The following is a 23,793-nucleotide window of genomic DNA, read 5'->3' as shown; positions in this document are numbered from 1 at the left end:
TGCATGTATAAACGTTTGCATAGACTATTATGGCATGATTAAATGCATAGACACTATGCAATGTTTAAAATCTCCTTGAAAACTGAAGCTGCACCGTGTGCCCCATGTTGTAGTGCAGGAGCCTCTGCAGGGCCTGGCTCACAGTCGGCTGCTGGATTGTAGTTTTAACAGCTGATTCGATCCCCTCGCATTGGAAGCCCGACGCTTCCTGGCTATTTATGGCAGATGCCCCTCGATCGAGGCCACTCTCTTCAGTCCATACATGGCTGTTGTGGGATGAGGTTACCACACCGGTTTTGGCCCGCACTACTCAAACCCATTGGAAACAGAGTCGTGCCGCCTCGTAACATCAGTTTCAACTCAAACTTGGGTTTTAAACCCGGTTTTCACAAGTGAGGATGTTTCAGGAGCCTTTTTTTTTTTTTTTAATAAGGGGGGGACTTTTGGGAAAATTTGAGTGAACACTGCAGGAGTATATGAGCACGCCTCTTATTTATTTTTTTCCCCACCCCCTCCTAATTTCATACCTCTTTTCAACTTAGTCCTTGTCCCTCTCCTTCACCTCTCTCCTGCATACCCCACTCCCTCTCATTCCCTCTCCCTCTCCCTTCTTCCCTTTCTTTGCCTGGCTCTTTCTGGACTGATTTATTTGGCCCGGTGCAGCAGAGCTGGAGGGAAAGCACCAGGCTATATTTGTCCGCTGCTGAGGTTGGATCTGCTCGGTGGTGGACGACTTTGGATTCTCTGCTTGGGGTTTACCTGCTCGCACCTGCATCTCCTGGCTCCTGCCTCCTCAGCATCAGCGCCCCCCTTTCGGAACTAGGCGTCTGCCGGTTCTCTGTCTCTCCTGTCAGGGAAAATGGATGTCACCTGTGCGGTCAGCCGCCTGATATTGGAGCAAAAGTGAGTTGTGAGTATGAGCTACGTTTGTCCTGCTTGCACGTTAGGATGGCTTAAATTCATATTGCTCAAATTCTCAAATATATTCCTCAATAAAGAAACTGTACTTTTTGTTTTTAACAAGCTTTGCATCACATAAAAGTGTGCAAGAAAACACAATAATTATCAGATCAGAATATAGAACCACTCAACCTTTCTTTTAGTCATAGCAGACAAAAAGAAAGTATTAAAGTTAGACAGCATCTTTGATTTGATTTGATTGATTTGAAAATCCATTTATTTTCAGTTGTGTTTCTACCAAATAGCAAACATGACCTCCCAAAAAGATGTTTGTGGCATCTGGTTTGAATTTCCTCCCACAGAGGACTGGATGCAGTGTCCCAGTTGAGTCTCGCTCTTGTTTTGCACTCATGTCTCAAGTAACCTCATGAGTATTAGCATTCCGAGCTCCAGATTATGGCTGCATGGTCGTCTGACTGTGCAGCTGATCTGACGGGTATGCGTTTGGCCTGGAGTGTTGTTCCAGCATTGGTCAGGCGTCATTTCTCCACAGTTTTGTTTTTATAGCGTGTGTGTGTGTGTTCGTGACAGACGGAGGAGCGTGTGACACCGTACGGCAGTTGCTTGGTCCTCTGCACCTGCCGTGCCCATCAACGCGAACAGACAGGTTTACTGCCTGGCTCCGCGCTCGATCCCGCTGCTACTGGACTCTGGTCATCCACATACGAGAATATAGACTTGCACAAAATTTCGTGTGCTGCAGAAACGGGCAGCATCAAGCTGTGAAGTAGCTATTTATTCACTCAGGTGGAAATATACATGACACAAATGCCTTAGCGTATTTTTTTATTCACTTTTCCTGCAACTGATTCATCTAGGACAGTTTAAGGAGAGAGTGTCTGGGTTGTTTTTTTTGGTCATTTATGGCTGCATCACTGTGTGGTCATGTTGTTGGTTGACTGAAGCAGCATGTTGCAGCGACAGAAATGAACGGGAGAAAATAGCTTTGAATACATGAATCCTGCTTCTTTTATCTATATTTGTCATTCCCCCGCCGTTATCTAAAGTAGACGGCGCATCAGCTCATGAACCTGCTGTCCAGTTTGTATTCAAACGGCATGCAACCAGTTGGTTTCATGCAACAGTGTCCCCCCCCCCCCCCCCTTCCCTATCTCCATGTCACCCCCCCTCTTCTACCGATGCTGTTGGCACTTTGTATGACAGCAGGCTGAAGCCTGCCTCTCTCACACATTTAATCATCATTCTGTGACGTTCAGAAACAAACATGGACACCAAACAACAGTTAAACTATCTGGGCTGTTTCAAGTATTGGCACCTTAATTCATGAGGATCTTGCAGGAGGATCAAGCAAAAAAAATGCATGTTGCATTTAAACCATAGTATTAATTCATTATAAGGGACTCATAGTGATGATACAACCATTTGTACTATGTAAGCTATGCCAAAAAGCGTTGTTGAATTATGTGACACTCACTATTTATTCCTAACATTCTAGATAACTAATGAATTTCTCTTTTGTTTTGTTTTGTTTTGTTTTGTTTTTTTTACAATAGTTGCAATGTTTTACTGTTTTTAGGTGGTATAACATGGGCTGTAGAGAGAAATGCGACTTGTCAATCATAGTTGGAGTTGATCTGCTCGTGAGCAAGCCATCTCCTAATATTGCATAATGTGCAGATGTTTCCGGATGACGCACTAATAAGGATCACTGGAGGCCCAACTTCTCCCTCTGGAACTTGCCTTCTCGGAGAGTTGAGTGTCTCTTCCGTGTCTGTGCTCATCGATATCCATATAAGAGCAGAACCGGCAGATTTCTGCGCCGAGCGTCAGGCAGAGTTGATGCAAGACAGCCGAGAGGAACGCAGATCTGGATCTGAAGAGGGAATGCCAGAGTAAATGTTTGAAGGAAGGAGGGAGGATGAGGGTCCCAGCTGTGCTGCCTCAGGCTCCCTTTTGACGTGTGTGTGTTTTCCTTCTGCATGTTATGTGTGTGTTTTCATATTGTTTCAGGCAGAACTCGGCAGGATTTAGGCTCGTGCGAGAAATGCATCCAAAGCATTCTAAAGTAGTGTGCATGTTTGTTTGTTTTTGTTTTTTTAAATAATTAACAATTAACCAACTGCAAAAAACAACAATCAAGTGAGGTATTTGTTGAGGCTGCATTTTTGTGTGCATGACAGTATACATTAGTGGAGCAACAAACACAAACTCTCCAAATCAGGTTACCTTTTACACACACACACACACACACACACACACACACACACACACACACACACACACACACACACACACACACACACACACACACACACACACACACACACACACACACACACACACACACACACACACACACACACACACACACACACACACACACACACATACACACACACACACACACACACACACACACACACACACTTGCTCATGGTTTATCATTTCTAACTGAGAAAATGAACAAATCTTTCTCTGGATTGTTGTAAAAACTTTCCCCACACACTGTTGATTTAGACTATCCCACAATATTATGTGTTATTTGCAACAAAGGAGCTGAAATCTGACTTATTAGATCTTGCATATGTGCGAGCACGAACCTGTCACTTGACTTTTTGACACATATGAACCTGGCTCTATGTGTGAGAGTCATTAAAAGTTTGGCCTCAGGTTGAAGCATTTTTTCAGTTTCCTCTAAAAGTGATGTGCCGATTGCTTATTTTCAAACATTACATGTGTTCGGCAGTTCATTATGTGAGGCATTCGGCAGAGAGAGAGAGACGGAAACAAAAGAGCATATAGCGCCGACATCCATAGGAAAATGAACTTTGAAGAAACTGTGTGTCCAGTGTGGCGCAAAGCTTCACAGCTCAACTTTTATTAGCAGAGAAATGCTTTGATGTTGAGTCACGCAGGGATTTGTTCAGATTCTCCGCCCTGTGCTGTTTACATGATATCTGGGCTACTGGTCCAACTGATTTGTTCATCCTGTCTTACAACATGAAAATGTTGAGAGCATTCTTATGTGTTTTCAACTCAACGGATGTTGTGCAGAATCGTTTTTGTAAACGATGGTCTTGTGTAAATATGAGAAATTCTTCATTAGACAAACTGGGCTGATGCCTGACAACAGGATGGAGGTAGGATTGGTATAGTGTATATTTTGATATAAGGATGCTGAAAAAAAACCCAAACCCTGACATAATGTGGAAATAATGTGTTTGCTGCTTCTCGTCATTGTCACAAACATTTTGCTATGACTTCCGAAAATGGGAGACAGAACCGGTCAACAAGTTACTAATGAACTGGATGAGAAATGAAGTCAGCAGATCATATCGTTAACCCATGAACCGGTCATGATGCCGCAAGTTTGCATGCTGTCACCAACGAATCCGCCCATCCGTCTTTATTTAGTTCCTTGGACAGCTTTAAGTGTTATGTCTCATGTCAGGGTGGCTTACTTCTAAGAAAAACCTTATGAGACATGTGACTTGTTTTTGATATCCCACATTTGTATGTCGAGACACGTGAGCGGGTGATGTGGGATGGTTGTTGTCGTGGGGGTGGGAGAACAGTGCAGGCGGGTGGAGATGCAAATAAGAGAAAGAGGTGGATGGACGGAGGATGACAGGATGTGGTGGAGAGAGAAAATAATGTAGAGCAGGCTGGCAAGGAGACTGTCCCCTGATAAACAGGGGCCGGCCGGCTGACAGGGTGACCCTCTTTACAGGCAGCCACTCACAACACATGTTGCCTTATTAGGGACGTCTGCAGGGAGCGGAGGCCGAGCGGGGAAGGTGATGGCGGCGGAGGGAGGGAGAGTTTGTGTGTGAAAGGGTGAGAAAAAGCATTGCGTAGAAACCGAGACGGACGACCAAAGACTGTGTGATGCAGAGTATAAACATGCATTACTTTTTTTTTTTATGCAATATGTTCTACATACGATTAAAATGCTGCAGGTGCACATCAATAAGTAAAGAATTTAAATCTGATTGTAAATTTTATTTTGGGTTTTTTTCAACATTTTTATAATATGTGGCAATACTAAAGAAACAACTACTGCTTGCTACTTTAGGTTTCTTTGATTCAAGCTATTTTTTTTTTTTTTTAGATTCTGGCAGGTAAAAGTGATACTTTTCAGAGAATTGTGATTTTTAATTTGTAGTTTAGTTTCCTTTTTTCCAAGTATGATTTGTCTCATTTAACATTTTATAACAATCATGATTTATCAGAACTATTGCATAAATTATTTTAAGAATAACAGAGACTAATTGTGACACTGAAATACACTTTAGTGCAAAAAAAAAAAAAAAAAAAAAACCCTCATATGTTTAACAATTGTAAATTATGCATCAAAATGAATTGTATATGTCAAATGTATGGGCATCTAACCAGAAGCTTTCATAATGAAAATTACCACAGACTCCACCAGCCCACCACAAGTGTGCAGGTGATTAGCTTCTGTTGCAGTCAGGGGGTTTTAGTCAAAGTTATGTCACATGACAACCTGGGGACCGGAGCGCTCTCACGACAACCTGCAGGCCTCCTGCCTTCTGCTTGCCACTCAGACGATGGCGTGGCGACTCACACAAGTGGCTTGTGTTGTTTCTCAGATAAGATTGCGTTTGTGTGAATTGTGTGCAGGCTGATATAATGTATGTGTAATCCAGGGATGGCGATGACATATACAGAGCTGGCACAACCCAAAATGGTGCCACGGAGGCAAGATTTTAATAAATGGTGCCCGTGGAGGCGTCGGCGATATATATACAAACTTGCAGACTAAATCAAATATAAGATAATTTGTCACTCAATTTACATGCTTAAGAAATTACAAATGCAAATACACACACACAAAAAACTTCACATACATTTTAATTATTCCGGTAAATAAGTGAGTAAATAATATCTATCTATCTATCTATCTATCTATCTATCTATCTATCTATCTATCTATCTATCTATCTATACTATACTGTACAATAAATATGTACAAACAATTTATTCTCAATGCAAATCATTGGGAAGTTTTCCATTTTAAGAGTTAACTTAATAGTAATATCTAGTTTTGATATAATTATATTGAAGGTAAAACATGTTTTCCTGATTTCGTGGCACAGCGCCCCCTGGAGGCCATGGCATCCTGAGCATTTGCCTACATTGCCTAATTGACCAGCCAGCTCTGGATATATAAGGGATGCATCATACAGCAGGAGATCCAGTAAATAATTAATTATAAGATAAGAAATGTTCTATCTTTATGAGTTAGACTGGTGACATTCTCAATAAAACCTTTACAAATCCAAAACACTCAGCAATTCCCTCAAAAACATCATCTGCTCAATGTTTGTAGTTTATAAATAAAACTTCATATCGTAATGTAAAATCAGAATATCAATAATCTGCTGTTATTGGCTGTAGTGTTTAGAAGTTTGACAGCACCGAGTCATCTTGCCTGAGTGTGTGCGTGCCTGATGTGTGTCTGTGCTAAGCCACCGTCTGACTTCCAGTAGTCCTGGACCCCGTACCACCCCCTGCAGTCCTGCTGGCACGCTCCTCCAATCCTGTTCCAGAGTTTTTATCATCAAGGCTAATTTCTGCCTGTAATCTGATTAGGGCTCTGAGCTGCTTTAGCACCCTGCTGCGCTGTGCTGTCTCTCCCTCTCTCTCCCTCTCTCTCCCTCTCTCTCTCTCTCTCCCTCTCTCTCCCTGTCTCTCTCTCTCTTTCATATGCGTTCACATACACACTGACACATACACTAACACACATTCATGCACACACACACACACACACACTGAACAACTGCCAGTCAGTGCAGGCAGCTGATTGCTTTGTAGCCAGGGAAGTCGCTCTGCTGCTACGTGTGTCCGTGTGTGTGTGTGTGCATGTGTGTGTGTGAATCAGTGTGTTAGTGCCGACTCGTCCATCCCTTCCTGTCTGCTCGCCGGTAGCAACTCTCGTCTCCACCGTTGCTGTCCATCACCATCATCACTATCATCATCATCATCATCATCATCAGCAGTAGCAGCACTGCGGCTGGAGGGGGGTGTAGCAGTGGCCTGCATCCTCCTGTTTCTTCTCCCTAAACATGTTTCGAAACCCATGGATTTCTAGTTACCATGTGAACCATGTGCAGCCCTTTGGCCCAGGTAAGGCCTGTAGAAGGAGAGAGATCGGTCGGTGTTGAGTGTCCGTGGTGTTTCGAGATCACTTTGGGAGACTTTTTCACTTCAGTTTAATGAAATGATCCAGTTTGTGGAATTTAGTTATTGATTCATTATTACTTTGAGGGTGAACGTTCCTTATAATCTGATACTTGTGGTAGTTTAATCAGATAGAGAAACTGTTAATGGACTTGTATCGCAAGACTGATGCTGGTTTCATTGTGTCGATTGTACAGTTCAATAGTTATCTTGTGCTTTCTGGTGGCGTCTCCTTCACCTTGTTTGTGAAACTTTGACTTGCTCCTCCTAGGGAAAGCAAAAGACTGGTTAACTCGGCTAGTCTATTTTGCACCTCTGAATATTTATAGAAAATCCGTCTCCTCACCGTGCTCTCTTTGGGACCATCAGCAGCCTTAAGCTGATCTCTGGCACTGCCAGCCCTGATTGAGCTGCACGCTGTGTGTTTTGTTGACAAGCTGCCGCCGTTTCCAAGGAAAGCCGGACCAACACTGGTACCAGGGACTTTCCAAAGGGAGGAAGTCTGTTGGCGAAATCTCAATCAGCCAGACACACACACACACACACAAACACACACATACACACATCCATAAGATTCACACTGGCTGTGAATGTAAGAATTATGTCATACGAAGGAATATTGTGTGAAAAACCACCAAGCTGTGATGAATGTTGTATTTGCAGGAGTTATTAAGAGGGAAAAGTCTAGATCGTTTGACCTCAGCATCCCATCAAACGTCAAAACCACGTTGTGTCTCGTCAGAGTCTCTTCCCAGCAAACATCAGTGTCATGAACTTGATACCCGTTGGGACTTGGCCCATATCACTTCAATTTCCATAGCAATACTTTCTGCCCTTCAAAGAGTTGCTCCGCATTGCTGCGCCGTCGTGGACGCCAAAATAAGTCGGCGGTGTTCTGGAAGCGTCTGCAGCCGTAAGACGATCTGTCTCCTATACTGGGAAAACTTTACAACAGGCTGCTGTTGCTGTGACATGAGAACGAGGCGTTCTGCGATCAGCTGGGAACTGGATGACAACTTTCTCAATGCCTTGTTTATTAAAAGGGTCATCATAGTGAGGTTGAGGATTTGCTGTCAGAGTGGAACCGACCATTGATTCAGTTGCATAATTTTTTTAATACTACGATAGTGTAACATCTGTGAGACTAAATGGACTTTTTTGAGATTTATCCTATTGATTGTATATGTTGGTTGCTGTATATAGCAATACAATACAGACATCTAATCAGTACAATCAGCAATGAGAGCTTTTTTGACTTGTATCCCCAGTATTAAGCATCATAATCAGTATTTTTGTGCTTCTGTAACACATGATGAACCACAAAATGTGCAATTTTAAAAAGAAATTGTCATCATGAAATGTTGATTTAAAGAAAAACTCCATTCCACAGTTCCAGCTGCCTCGTTTTTTTCTCTTAAGCAGTTTTTTTCTTTTTATCTGCAAGTTTGATATCCCTGTAGTAAAGAACCAGACAACACATTCAATGCATGAGATCTTCAAGAGTTCAACCTCTAGAATTTCTCAAAACGCTCAGGTTTCTGTTGTTGGTACTGCTCGGATTAAAATGGTGGATACTTGAGAGTTGCTATTCAGAAACAATGTATTCCTGCTAAAATATTCAGGATTTCCTAATTGGATTTGCTACTGATGAGCTGATACTCATGGTGATAATACATTAACTTTTGTTTTTGCAATACACTTTCTTTTCAAAGGGCAGCAATATGTCAATAACATAAGAATTCATTGACTGAACGGTTAAGGATTATGTTCGATTGCATTGTATGTTTTGTCAAGATTGGAGGAGGATTAAATATTTATTACAGGGCATGAAAACATATGCGATTGTGATCATGTAGTATTATAAAAGTGAGGCATGAGCTGAGATATCGGTGATGCTACAATGAAAGCTATAGTTCATTGCTACCAAACTCGCTTCTAAGTCATGCTGTCAGGGTTTGTAACATTTTCATCAGTTATACCTTGTACCACAACAAAGATTAGTAAAGGTTATTATGGCACTATTTTACCAGTACACTCAACTTTAAGCTGCATGTGACCCCTGAACTAATATGTGTTTGACACCCTTTCCAAATGAAATACTACATGAAATATCTCCAGAAATACTATGCTGGTAATGATGTCATGTCTATTAAAGTAAATCCATATTGACTTCTCATGCAGCTAAAAAGCGCTATATAATGAAGTCCATTTAGCATTAAGCATTTTAAAACGATTTAACATTTAAGAAGCACATTTAGACATGGATAACAGGCCTTTGCACTCTAAGTTGATTCATTTTTAACTGAACTCTGTGTCTCTCCTCAGGATTTGAATCTAATGCTCCCAACAAACTCTGCAGTTCGACCTCTTTGCCAACAGACGCCTTAAGGTAAGTACACCCCCCCCCCCCCCCCCCCCCCCCCCCATCAGATTACATGGATTAAATGACAAAGACATAAAAGGAATAATGCTGTCATAATTTTTTTTTTTTTTATCTGATCAGGCACAAAATAGAGCTACAAAAATGACACTGGACATTTATGCCCCCTTGTATTTTGCCTTGTCATCAATATACACATATATACTTTCTGGAGTGCGTCAGCTTATCATGCTAAGTACGCACTAAAAGCTGGAGATGTTGGAACGGCTTATGCTAAGACACTTTTTTGTTCACATGGCATTAAAGCCATAATACCTTCTTTAGGACCACTGTGCACCAAGCCCCGTTTTCCATCAGTTTAAGGAGTACTCACAGGTCGTTTTGGCTTTAAAGCATTAAACCCAATGAGCTCCCCTTCTGCAAAAAAAACTGTAAAGACAAGATCATAAAGGTACAACCCTAAAAATAAATGTTGATGAAAAAAGCCTCAACCATTCAGGACTATATTTACCTCTCGATAGAGGTTGACATAAACCGTTAGAGAATGTTGCGGTTGTTTAACTTGCTTGGTGTGATTGGTTGAATCGTCCTGCCAGGCAGAAAATAAACAGGAGAGGTCTTGACTGGGCCTTTCTAATCGGACAAGAGTCAGGATTCGATGGCCTAGTTCTTAAGTTGGATCATGATAGACCGGTAAAGTGTCACCTTTACCGCGGCTTTACCTCCTTAAGACCTCTTTGATTCAGGAAGTACAGTCATCACGACTAAGACAGAAAGCTTGTTGGCTGCTTGATCCAGTGATTCAGACTTAACATGAGTCACAAATATCTATCGTTTTCCTCAACTACAACCTGGTTTTGAGAGGAAAGATGCCACAATATATTATATGAAGACATTACAATGTAAATTGCTGATTTCAGGTTTGTAATTATGTCCTCTCGCTCAGTTTTCAGAGCGACTTTTCCTTGAATGACAAGACCACATTGGTCAAGAGTGTTTCAGATACAGATGCCAAACTTCTGGTTGTTCTTCCCAAGGGTGAGTATCACTTCAAAGCACGATGACACAGAGAGTAAGCCGATATTTTCCCCATTTCTGAATTAGTCTTCATCATATTAGTTTCAGAGTTAAAGAAATACTTCGAGGGAGCTGTCACACAGGATTTGGGGATGAACAGGTAACAAATACTAAATAGAGCCCAGACTCAGCTTGGCGGCTGCAAATTCATCAGGCTGCTTGTTGTCTGCGACAGGAAGGAGAGGATAGCCCGCCGCCTGGAGGGGATAGAAAGCGATGTCCCCCCTGCACTCGTGCACGGTGGTTTGGTGGCCAACAGGATGCTAGAGGAGGATCCGCCGCGGTACACCCGCGCCTCAGACCCCTGTGAGCCTTGTGTGATGGGTAAGCATGGCACGGTGTACTGCGAGAGTTTGTTATGTTGTCTTCAGGTGGACTTTATCAGGAAACAACCAAAATGTCAGCCAAAGACATACAAATGCCAAAAACCTCAATAGGACTGCAAGATTTTAAGACACTTGTTTGTTCAGTGTGGGCAAATGCTCTCAATATCTGTAAGAGGCAATTAGAAAAAAAAAAGAATAATATTCAGATATTTTTCAGTTTTTTTTCTGTATTTTTCTTATGTATTATTATTATTATTATTATTATTATTATTATTATTATTATTATTATTATTATTATTATTATTATTATTTAAAATCAAGCAATAGTTACTAAAACAGACTTGCAGTTCTGTCAATTGACCCCCCAAAAAATGTCATCCAATTTTAGAAATTATATTTCTGATATTTGATACTTCAAATATTCAAGCACGTGAGCATGCCTTTGTATATCTGAGGAAACTGGCTTGTTGCATGCTGTTGGATTCTGCAGAAAGAAACCTCAGAATTATTACATGAATGTTACTGAAGAAATTCAGGATAAAACCATGCAGCACAGCGGTGTAGTGATCAGCTCTCTGACCTCACAATAACAGGCCCCAAGTTCAATTTTACTTCTTTCTATGTCAAATCTGCATGTTCTCCATGTGCCTGCCTGCATTTTCTCTTTGTCAGTGACTCTACATTGCCTGTAAGTGTCAGTGTGCATGTGAATTGCTTGTCTGAGTGTGAGTCAGTAATAATTAGTTATACCCAAGCTCACATGACCCATCTTGGATAAAGCAAGATATAGATAGATAATACCTTATTTTTTCATATGCATCTACATTTCTTTTTTCCCCCTCACATTAATACTCCTTCATGACATACCAGATTTTTCTCTTTGATTATCAATCACAGTTCAGTCCAAGATGTGAAATGAACCTTGATGTGAACAGTTCTTATAAACTGGTATTACAGTGATGTAATAATTTAATGTGATCAAATACGTTATCGCTCCCTCCTTTTCTCCCAGTGAGGCACTACAGTCGAGAGGAGCTGGAAGCACCACAAAAGCAGGTGGCATCTCAAGACAGGGCCCCTCAGGTCAAAGGTGGGGTTGGCGGTAGTCATCCTGACCCGATGTTGGTGTATGTGGACCCAGTAACCTTGGCCACGCCCTCCACGCCCACGTCTGGCCAGACCGACGCCAGCAGCATGACCTCCAAGGCTGAACGCATCGCCCGCTACAAAGCCGAACGCCGGCGCCAGCTGTCAGAGCGGTACGGCATCCACCTGGATCAGGAGGCGGAACTCGACTACGCGCCGCGCTATCGTTCCAGGCGTCACACGGACACCTATGAACGACAACCCAACGCCAGGCGAGAACGGCCTGAAGAGGAGAACCAAGAACCAAGAGTGCCGTACCGCTCCGGGGTGGGCAGAGTTTACATGAGGACTCACCAAGATCCCACACCTGTGAGCACGCAGAGCCCCTCCCACACAAACCAAGCTCCTCCGCCCACTCAGGAGAGACCCAACAGGTTCTCAGAGCGGGAACGGGCGATGAACATGGAGAATTACCGGCGTGGCGGAGCTCAGGAGCGTCCGGCTGCTCCCAGAAGCAGGACCCAGGAGGTGCATCCACCTCAGCTCCAAACACATCACCATCCCCGCCATCAGGACGCCGCCCACACGGAGCCAAGCCCCGCCTCCACCAGGGACTACAGCATCGCAGCCGTGCCCAGCTCTCCTCGCACCGCCCGCCGAGCATCCCTGCCCTCCAACCGCTACGGCATCTCTCCCGGAGATTTATTCATCGAGCAGCAGGCCCAGAGTATCCTCAACAGACAGGGGTGAGTTCAATAACACACATAACGTTCTATTACTAAACCATAATAAATGACAAAAAGCTATTTCCATACAGATATATCTCAGTATAAATTTATTTATACCTTCCTTTAGTAGTAATAGTATAACAGTGTAGATTGAAGTGGTAGTAGGTTGTCTGGAGAATTTCGATTATTACAGTAGTCTTGGTGTGTGTGCTCCAGCAGACACTTCCCACAGTGTCTGACATTGTGTCTGATGTATTTTTGGACTGTATTTAGTCTCAGGCAAAACTTTTGCTTTTCTCATATTTATTTTTACTCTGTCTGGTAAAAAGGTGGGCTGCTAATCACTTCACTTCAGCCTGTAAATGAAAAATACACATTTACAGACAGAAATATAGATAGCGAGATAGCAAGATAGCAAGATAGATAGATAGATAGATAGATAGATAGATAGATAGATAGATAGATAGATAGATAGATAGATAGATAGATAGATAGATAGATAGATAGATAGATAGATAGATAGATAGATAGATAGATAGATAGATAGATAGATAGATAGATAGATAGATAGATAGATAGATAGATAGATAGATAGATAGATAGATAGATAGATAGATAGATAGATAGATAGATAGATAGATAGATAGATAGATAGAGAGATAGATAGATAGATAGATAGATAGATAGATAGATAGATAGATAGATAGATAGATAGATAGATAGATAGATAGATAGAGAGATAGATAGATAGATAGATAGATAGATAGATAGATAGATAGATAGATAGATCCAAACAGATCAAATCTGAAGAAAGTGAAGAAGGTTAATTCAATGAAACTGAGAGAAAACATAGGACATTATAACATCTATGTGAATTCAGAAATGGACATAGTCCAAAAGTTTTTCATCTCTTCACGTGTAATTAACCATGAGGGTTTGACGCTTTCGCGACATCATCCCGCAGCCTGGCTGCCTTGTCAAAGAGCGACTGGTCTCTGAACACAGACTCAGAGAGTGACACTTCAGACTTCAGCTGCCCTTCAAGGTACTGTAGGATTAGTGTGAACCCTTTACCAAACGTCTGACTTCCACCAGGTACATGTACTTCCAACAGGCAGTGCTCTACAGGCTTTCCATGATAAGAGATTAGTAGTAAAGAGCTTGAGATTGGAGTTTAAAAAAACAACAACAAAAAAACCCCATCTAAGTAAAGAAGCATAATGCATAAGCATGTGATATTGAAGCCAGTGTTTCCTGAAAACGTGTTCCTGGTGGACAGCCAGCTAACTTTCCCCAGTAAAATAAACATGTAACTATTATTATCTTTCATTCATTTGTAGTGCTCTTTTTAATTTGTCTTCTCTCTAACAGTTTTTTCTGACATTTTGGTTTTCTTTGTTAAGTAGTTAAATGATGACCTCTCATTCCTAACGTAGTCTCATAATTTTACATTTTGCCATCCCATAATAGACGTTAAATCTGTTTTCCATTATTAGCATACAAAGTGTCAATGGCTCTTGATCTTGTTGAACTGGATATTTAGTTTATTCAATTCCATTCCAGTTGTAGAAAGCAGACGTACTCAATGAATTTCATGGTAGAAATATTTATGAACAAATAGGATCCATTTTACATTTACTAAAACAAACAATACACACATGGAAGCTCATTCGCTGATGTTTATGAGTTAATGTACAATGTGATTTGTTATGTGTGAAAACATTTGCATTGTTTGTGATTGCATTTTTAACGTGTTTAAAGAAGATGATGGGCACTGACGCCACTGAAGACTTTAGTAGAGCGGCATTTCTTCAGCTGGCTCACCATGACTTTTATCTGCAGACTTTACCATGAGATATTTTCTTTGTGAACGTCCTCAAATTTGGACTCTGCGACCGATCCCCTGCCACCCTTGCCGTTCCCATGGTATATCACATTTCAGTTTGCGCAGCGTCTCATCCTTTCACTGCATGACGGACGCCAGCGACAACCAGTGAGGATTTGTTTCTAGCTGACGGTCTCATGCTGTTTTTATTAGTTGATCACCTGCAAAATGCACACAAACTGAATCAAACATGCATGCAATTCAGCACACTTTAGCCACGATCTTAATTTTCTCGTTAAAGTGTAAATGTGTGTGGCCTGGGCGACATAAGCAGTTCAGTGTTGGTGAACCGGAGCTGATAGGGTGACAACATTAGTCAGCTTCAGACGACGATCCAGTCAGTCACAGATCCTCAGACTCGGCGCTCGTCAGCAGGTCAGCGCTCTCATGTCGCCCTCCTCAGGTTCTGGCCTGTTCACCCCCCCTGTGAAATAATATCCGAGGCTTGTACTGTGACTTTGGACTGTCAGTGTGATTAGACTTTCATTTTCCCCGTGAGACTCCTCCCAAAAGGACTGTCGAGAGGTGTAAATAAACAGAAATCTTTGTTTTGATAGAAATGGTTCTATTGGTAAAGATTGATGTGAGGGATTTGTGGATTTAGATGACCTACATATGTGGCATAGCTGCATCAGGTGCTGAAGCCAACCTTTGAGCTAAGTGAACAGGTGAATTTCACCAGATTTTTCATTGAAAAAAAAAAAAGCACCAACATGCTATCTATATTTTTTAATTTGTAAATTTGAAGCTTGTTTTATAAACCTGATGTACTGTTGGCACATTGTGTCAATGTCATGAAAACAAGCTCTTGTAAACCCACATTTCATTCACAGCAGCACATCACATGTTGACAGTAACATATATTGACATTTCATTTTGTTGGCTGAATCACATTTCAACAAAGTCGGGACAGGACTATGTTTACCATTGTGCACGAAGCCCTTTCTGTTGCAGAAGGTTGAAGAAGTGTGGCAGGTGAGGAGACAAATAGCTGTATTTTCGTCCTGCACAAAACACTGTGTTCACAATGACATCTGAAAGAGTTTTTAATCTCTAAAACTCTGCATCTCTAAAATTCTATTTTTATACTTGCTCTTGTTATGAACTGCTGTAATTTAAGCTGCCTACTATATATAACTGCTTTTTGGTTGCCTCTGTCACAAGTTTTCCAAATGTGTTGCCACCTTGAATAGAGTTTTATTATTCATAAAATTGTGAAAATTCATACTTCAAACATTTCTGACATTCTATATGGTTGCTGTCATGAATACAAACTCGGTTTGGGGGATATGCAAATCATTGCTTCTAAATAGGAGTTGCCGTATTTGTGTTAGCAGAGAGAGCGAGAGAGAGAGAGAGAGCGAGAGAGAGAGAGCGCACGAGAGGCCCAGTTCATGCTGGTACTTCCCGTTACCATACAAGTGTGTAGGATTTAAAGGCTGAAGTTGGTCCCATGATAGTCTTGTGTCTTGAACTTTGCTCTTTAAGTTGCGTCCCATTCCAGCCTTCTCATCATGCAGCTGATTATTATGTCGATATACAGTATATAACCCCTCTCAAAACTCCCATTTAACATTCCAACTGCTCATTATTCATCAGTGTTTGCATAAGTTGGAAAAAAACAAACTATATAAAGCTTGGCGAGTCTCATAGCTTTTCATTGAACCTGTGTGTGTTACTTCCTCTCCTGAAGAATCCGAGCAAGGGAGCGGTTGTCCAGGGATGAAACAGTCCAGAGGCTCCCTGACTGGAGCCCAGACAGGCACCAGACAAACAGACACCGTCCTCAGGGGACCACAGCCCTGTCCTCAGAGCCCACCCAGCACAGGACTGTTCTCCAGCCTCATCCTAGTCCAGACCGCCATCATCCTGCCCATGGATACACGGCCCACCCTTCCTCCACCTCAGAGAACAAACACTCGGGTCCCGCTGTGGACTCCCAGCCCTATCTGGCCATGACGGCACCGGTGGCTAACGCACAATCTTCTGGACCTCCTGAGGTTCAGCCACGGAAGAGGGTGAGTGCTGACCAGATCCATGCTGCCCACAGAGATGCGAGAGCAGAGGCCAGACAGGCCCTCAAAGAAGAGGTCCACACAGAAGGCCTGCTGAAGAGCAGGAAAGCTGTATTACCTTCAGAAATCCGCAGAAGGGAAAAGAGTGTGGACGACCCTCATAGAGGCCGGCATGAGGACATGGATTGGGAGTCCGGCAGCCCAGAACAGAGGAGAACGAGTCGAAATGAGGAAGACTGGGATCGGGAGAGACCGAGGGAGAGGGGGAGGGAGAGAAATGTTGAAAGAATCAGAGAGAGAAGGGGAGAGCACCACTCCAGCCATGACAGCCAGGAGGAGAGACTATACAGATCCATGCAGCTGCCGCACGCCTCTACAGTACAGCAGCATCGACAGCATCAATCCACAGAGCCCGTGTATCAAATTCAGCCACAAGAGGTGCCGACACAACAACAGAGCGAACCGAGAAGACGGCAGCATGCCGCTAAAATTCAACCACAGGACCCTCACAAACTGCAGCAGCAGGACCCGCCGAGGCAGGCACAGGACAACCAGAGGCATCATCAGTCTCAAAGACAGCAGGATTATGCGCCGCAGAGACACGAGCACCGAAGTCATCAGCAAGACTCCCAGAGTAGAGAACAAGAGGTCCACATGGACAAAGAGTTTGAGTCCCAGAGGCTGCAGCAGCAGCACGCTCCGCCGGGAAACCAGCGAGTGGACTCGGCCGTCTACCTCCAGAAGAGCTCTGCGTTGCCTCAGGCCAAACACAGAGGCGCCAAGGTGAGCGGAGGGCCCAAACCCAAGATACGAACCCGATCCATGTCGGATATCGGAGTGAGCGAGCACTCCGCCATGTACCGCATGGAGAGAGCAGCGGCGAGCAGAGAGGCGTCCAGAGCCGTCCAGCAGCCGGGGGTGGCGAACGGGGAGATGGGCACGCTGGACACCAGGGTGTCGGTGGCGCAGCTGCGACACTCTTATCTGGAGAATGCCAACCGGAAGCCGGAGCTGTAGGTCCACTGGCATGGGCTCTGTGTTGCACTGCTGAGTAACTATCTAACAAAGAGAAATAAAAGCATAGCAGACTTTGCTGTCGTGTGTGATTGTGTGGCATGAAATGTGTCGAGGCGTATTGTTTTTGCAATTTTAACTTGCAAGCTTAATTTACTGACCTCTGTCAACGTCGCTTTTTTTTTTTTTACTTACTATTTGACATGGACCTGCTGCTGCATGTTAACATAAAGCACTTGCTCAGCTTGTGTAACATACAGGGTGCCATTTTGAGCGGGTGAAGGCTCATAAGTTTTTAACCTTAGGAGCAATGGTTAGAAGATGTTTGTCTTTTTCAAAATGATCAAACCTGAATCACCCACACAAAAGATCAAAACGTGCAATTTTAAAATGTAAAGAAAGCAGAATAGACAATTCTAATATGTTCATTGAAAAAGTTAAGCAAGGCAGCACATACTCATCCAGGCATCGCTCAGAATTTCATTTGAGTAGAATTTAAACAAATTCTTCTGATGGGAAAACTGTAAATTTGCCTTGTAAGTCTTTGAAAACTCCTCGTTTTGATAACAGCTTGCAGAGTGCAACATTTCTGAAAATCACTCCTCCACCTCTCTGTGGAAAGAAGGAAACACTCGTGCTCTGTAGTCATAGTAATTAGTTACAGTTGACAGTAACATTAGCAATTTGCATGTCAGGCCACTAGTTGGTGCTGCATTTTCTACTAAAGAGCAGTCAGATGTAATCGTCAAACTCCATGATTTCTTTCATGATTTGCACGAGTGTCTGCGTATTTACTGGTGATGATGGGGAATACGAAAGAGGGAGCAACACAGGCGTTAATCTGAGATCTGCAACTTTTTTGGCATTCATGTTTGTGGCAATCAATACAGTGAACCTTTTTAGAAACATAAATGCAAAAACCATCCAGTTTCCAGTTGATACTCCGTTGTTGACTCTTGTCAATAAGGCCCCGTCACCAGACAACAACGCCGTTTCATGTAACCGCATCATTTTTGGACGATCTTCCACACAGTATGGTGTGTTAGGAGCCTGAAAACTTTTTTTTTAATGGGTTCCATGGTGGAGAAATTTTAAAACCCCGCCTCATTTTTGACGTTGGACGGACAAGATGCACATCAGCTTTAAACGATGTCATCGCACCACTACTCGAACCGTTAACGCCACTTGTTGGTTTAATGATGCAATACGTCAGATTTGTAAATTCCTCCATTTTTGCATGCTGTGTCTTCTTCTCCATTTTGGGTGTATTTCTGTGGCAGCATTACATCGCCACCTACAGGCCTGGCATATGTACAACATCATGTTGAGTAGTTTTCATGATTTTGCGTGGATGGGGAGAAAAAAGATCATTTTGGCTCATGTGGACAGGGTCAAGTCTAATAGTCTTCACAGGAAATAGAAGAAAATATAAACGCCTTCCCCTCCTCTGGTTTCTTCAGAAATCGCACCTTTGGAACATTTCATTGTGTGAAGCTCTGCTCTTCTGATGTGACTGCACTTCCTGTTAAAGCCAGCGCAACCAATCATTGTTAATATTATTCTACCTTTTCTTTGTTGTCGTTGTTGTTGTCTTCCGTCAATGTTTCCAAAATCATCTCAAAAGTGAGACCACTAAAGTAGAGCTCTCAGCTACGGAGGTAGACCCAGCTAGCGGCAGCGATCGTGACCGGGCTGCTCGGAGGCCTCGACGCTACATCACCCCCGGAGACAGCCGCATGTCGGAAAGGTTTAGGACCCAGCCCATCACCTCTGCAGAGCGTTTGGAGTCTGATAGGTACAGGAGGGGCTCTCTCAAGCAATCTGCTGGAGCTGTTGGGAGTGATGATTTTGCATTTTCAAACGAGTTGGCTGAAGTTGGCGGTTCATTCATGTAAAAATATGCTCATGCAGATGCTTGATGGGTTTATTTTTTCTCCTGCAGGTCTCGTCTCAGTCCATCGCAATTTCAAGATCCAGAAGGTCCATACAGACAGCAGCAAAATCAAAATCACAACGTGAAAATTAAGTTTTTTCAGTATTTAAAGCAAATGTAACCCCACCTTTGCTCAACAGATGAGGAAAAACTGGACGAGAGAGCAAAGATGAGTGTGGCTGCAAAGAGGTCTCTCTTCAGGGTACACTTCCTGCTTTCAGCAGATTTCAGACACACCTTGTTTGTTTCTTGCCCCCCAAAAAAGAAGTCTGCGCAACTTCGGCAGTTATTTTTTTCCGGTTATCTTAATCCAGGAGCTGGAGCGAGCGTCTGATGGAGGTGTTCCCAAACCACGATCAAGAAACGCTGCTGTCGAGAGACGCCTGAGACGAGTTCAGGACCGATCACACACGCAGCCCGTCACCAACAGGGAGGTGGTCAGTGTCTCCAGGTACAGCCCCACGTTCCTTCCCCCATCCATCCTGGGGTTTTTTTTTCTTCTTTGCCACATCATAGTGCACCTCTTGCTAATCTCCCTTCACCCTATTCTTCATTAACCGCATGTTTGATTCCTTTGCCTTTCAGACATTTTATATTTGTACTTTCTTTTTCTCCACTTTCAAGTGATCCAGACGCATCATCACAACCTGTCGGAGTTAATGTAAATCACATCATCAGCCTGCCGGCGGCCAGTGTGACCAGCCTCAGGTGTGGCGGGCGGCTTCCTTAACTTTGCGTGTGCATTTATGAGACAAAGACATGAAAAAGTGGAGCTTTTAGATCTGAATTTATTGAAAGTACCGGATGTTTCAAACATTTTTCACTGAACTTTAAAGCTCCTAATACGACACTGAGACTGAATACTTAAAACCAGATGGCAACTGTGGTCATAACAGAGACATACCGGTGATCCCTCACTAACTTGAACTGATCAGTCCTTTTGCCTCCTGACACAACAGCATTTCTCTCTCTGCAAATGACATTTGTCATGTTTGCAGTGAACAAATCTGCATCTCCCTCTCCTGGCTGGGGTGCTGATGTGCTCATTCGGCTCATCTTACCTTGTTATTTCTGCCCCAGCGTGTGCCGCCTCTTAGCTGTGTGCACCTTATAGGGACAAGGAGCTGCTGTTTACACAATCACTCATTCAGTACTTTTCAAGTCCTGTTTCCATGCATTCCCACTTGCAGTGGTTCTCACATGCTTGGTCACAACTCTCTGTAAAGAAATTGGTTACATATCTTAAGGGAAAGGTCAGAGGTTGAGCCGGTTAAAGCCCCAACCCCACACCTCCCTCTGCATATCTGGGTTCACGTGTTGCGCGGTTTGTTTACCGGCCCTGGTTTAACTCAACACACTGCTGAGAGATTGCTGTAAACCCTTCAAACTTCCAAGTGCATTATATGATTATCTGGCATATGTGTGCTGATCTACTTATGTCTCTTGTTGCTGTACCCGTAATCTTCCACAGTTGTCACAGTTTTTAATCTTTAAGGTATTTTGCGTGTATGCTGTTCTTTGTCACATAAGAAATGGCATTATATTAGGATTTTCTGCAATGGAAAAGTCTGAAAGCACTCTTTCTTATTTCATATCATCACCCTGACATCCTCCTCTCACCATTCTCAGCATTCAGGCGTCCTCTCAGCTGGGCTCAGTGGGCCCCGAGCAGGAACAGGCTGGTCCGGACCACCAGAAACCAGGCCAAGTTTCCAGCGCCGGGGCAGAGTTCGACATCCAGGAGGCTTTCCTGAATGAGCCGGACCTGTCCACGCTCAGTTTGTCAGAGAAGATGGCACTGTTCAACCGTCTGGCGCAGCCCACTGGGAAACCAGGGGAGGGCAGTCGGGGTGACACCCGCCAGCGCAGAGCCAACGCCCGCTTTCAAACACAGCCCATCACACAGGGCGAAGTGGAACAGGTAAATGGTGTCAATATATCTATATTTTGCACAAAGTACACCGTTCAATAATAATAATCACTGCAATATAAACTATTAGAGTTTGACTTTTGGAGATTTTATATAAAATATTCTAATTTGCACACACATGGAAATAGCTTGCGTATTGAATTATGAGAGCAATTTTAGATTAACAACATGATTGACATCACGCCAAACAGGAGCTTTCAAAAGAGGGTTTCGCATTTATTCAAGCCTGTTTATATGAAAACTACCTGGTTTCATTTCTGTGTTCATTTCATTGAATAGAGCGCATAGCCCACGAGCACAAAGTTAAATGTGATGGATGACGTGTTGCTGGAGGAATTTATCAAATGTACAGGAGAATTGCAAGCAAGTAAATCTTAATTTGGCAAAAAAAAAAGGAGGTTGCTCCATCACAAAGTCGAAGCTGTGGGGCTAAGAACTGCAACAGTAGAGATTCAGAAAGAGTGGAATATCTTAGAAGGGGTTACAAAAGAGAAAGTAATTTATAATATACATTAGTGCCTATGTAAATAGTGTGGGGAGCCAGCTACAGAAATACCTGAGGAAGTTTGCACTATACTTTGCAATATAAGTAATGCCACCTTTTGTGCTGGTTTGAATCGTATTTTTTGTTATTCCATCTATGCTTAATCCCCCCTCAAAAAATGGTAGACTAGAGCAGGGGTTGCCCATTGGCCAAAATTGGCCTGCAAGAGGCTTCAAACCATTGAGGAAATAGTGATGATTTCAAAGAAAATGGAAACAAGACAACTCTGAGACACCGAGCTGACATATCGGCGATGCTGCCATGAAAAATAGCAAACTACTATTCACCTCAAAGCCATGCATGATAAAAACTTGCATATTTCAAATGACAATCAGCACCTTCAAACACACTGCAGATACAGGTATGGAAGTAGACACATCACTGATCTTCACAATCTCGAGTAAACCAGTGTCATTGATTATTTTAAATTGACTACAGTACTTTATTGTATAACCATGCTAAACAGCCCTTCAGCTACAGACACTTCAGTTCCAGGTCACTTGCGACACTCAGTGTTTTTATAGTGTACCAGTGTCCCTCTCTGCTTTGTGGGTGGATGACACAGATCTCTGTGCAGCTCAAAGAAACTTACACAGAAGAGGTCAAAGAGTTTATCTCCAGTTTGGCTTTGTTGCCCCAAGATGTCACAGACAAACAACTCTTATTTGGTAGGCTGGGAACCAGGCAGAGTATAACGTCTCCTATCAGGAAAAACATTTATTGATGTGTCACATGCTTCCATTTTCTGTATTGATGATTCCTTAAAGAAGCAAAGAGTGAGGTTCAGATGTCGTCGGGGCACCGATGGATTCAGATGTTTCACCACGTTTTAATGATGTTCATCATGTTCTCAGCAGTGTGTCATAGTCAATAACTGGTGTCCACACAGGATGCTGAGCTGTCCATACCGTCAGCGGTGTGTAATGGTGACTTAGAGGCCAATCAGGGAGAACATGTAAGACCCAGCCTGCAATATGGAGCTTGTGAGAGGTTGCATCCAGCCATCCCACGACTGAATACGCAGTGTTTGTGATGTTTATTTGCAAAGCTTGTCAAATGTCATAAAAAAGAGTCCTGTCATGCTTTAGTGTTGGACAAATTCTATGTGATGCATACGCAACAAAACATTTTAAGCTGCCTTGCTTGTTCCATGTGGCTGATTATCATCGGTAGCTGCTTCTCTGACATGCTTGATTGCTGCATTACAAGCATGGATGGAATAGTTGGATGCAAGAGAAGTTTATTCAGGCCTCTTCCTGACCTGAATACACTCAACCCCCCCCCAAAAAACAAAAAAAACATGTATCTGGGGAATGAGAATCTTAATGGTCTCGGCTTCGATATTGACAGTGAGGGTCAAGACCAATCCTGGAATTGCAACCAAAATGGATTTACAGCGGCCCGGTGTGGATTTTCAAGTATTTTATATGTGGCTTCTGCAATAACAACATTAACATTAAAATCTTTGGACACTACTCAGAAAGATGGGTCCATTATGCATGGCTGTAAAATTAACAATACTGTATTTTCTCCTGGATTTATTGTATGTTAACAGGCAATTTAAATAGTTCCCTATTCAGTTCAGTTTAACATGCAACAAGTCAGATATTTAGGAAATCATTGTTTAAAATCCATAAAAAGTAGTGTTGTATGTCAGTTTGGAATATATTACTATTGATGATGTGTGATAATTCGATCAAGTAGCCAAAGAAGGTAAGAGTCTTTATACACTCCAGTCATTTTAAAGCGT

The 23,793-nt window shown here is 42.8% G+C and overlaps 1 protein-coding gene across 12 annotated transcripts in view; it reads left to right on the top strand.

Moving 5' to 3' along the window:
• Positions 1–390: 390 nt before the first annotated feature.
• The window catches only part of svilb (supervillin b), a 45,748-nt gene continuing 22,345 nt past the window's right edge, over positions 391–23,793 (top strand). For 2 of the 12 annotated variants that reach the window (XM_080503653.1, XM_080503649.1), the window contains exons 1-15: positions 6,646–7,071; positions 9,451–9,514; positions 10,452–10,543; positions 10,625–10,682; positions 10,758–10,906; positions 11,921–12,740; positions 13,687–13,767; positions 16,301–17,635; positions 19,261–19,431; positions 19,579–19,616; positions 19,710–19,771; positions 19,884–20,020; positions 20,194–20,277; positions 21,199–21,490; positions 22,933–22,998. In XM_080503653.1, the coding sequence (XP_080359779.1) occupies positions 7,011–7,071; positions 9,451–9,514; positions 10,452–10,543; positions 10,625–10,682; positions 10,758–10,906; positions 11,921–12,740; positions 13,687–13,767; positions 16,301–17,635; positions 19,261–19,431; positions 19,579–19,616; positions 19,710–19,771; positions 19,884–20,020; positions 20,194–20,277; positions 21,199–21,490; positions 22,933–22,998 (3,510 nt within the window). In that variant the 5' untranslated portion in view covers positions 6,646–7,010. Of the gene's footprint in view, positions 911–6,644; positions 7,072–9,450; positions 9,515–10,451; positions 10,544–10,624; positions 10,683–10,757; positions 10,907–11,920; positions 12,741–13,686; positions 13,768–16,300; positions 17,636–19,260; positions 19,432–19,578; positions 19,617–19,709; positions 19,772–19,883; positions 20,021–20,193; positions 20,278–21,198; positions 21,491–22,932; positions 22,999–23,793 lie in introns of those variants that run through there. The other 10 variants (XM_080503660.1, XM_080503659.1, XM_080503658.1 and 7 more) reach the window with 10 other exon arrangements.

This window comes from Blennius ocellaris (genome assembly GCF_963422515.1).
Source record: "Blennius ocellaris genome assembly, chromosome: 10".
In the NCBI taxonomy this organism is placed as follows: Eukaryota; Metazoa; Chordata; class Actinopteri; order Blenniiformes; family Blenniidae; genus Blennius; species Blennius ocellaris.
The sequence above is the reverse complement of the archived record's forward strand: the minus strand, read 5'-3'. Positions and strand labels throughout refer to the sequence as shown.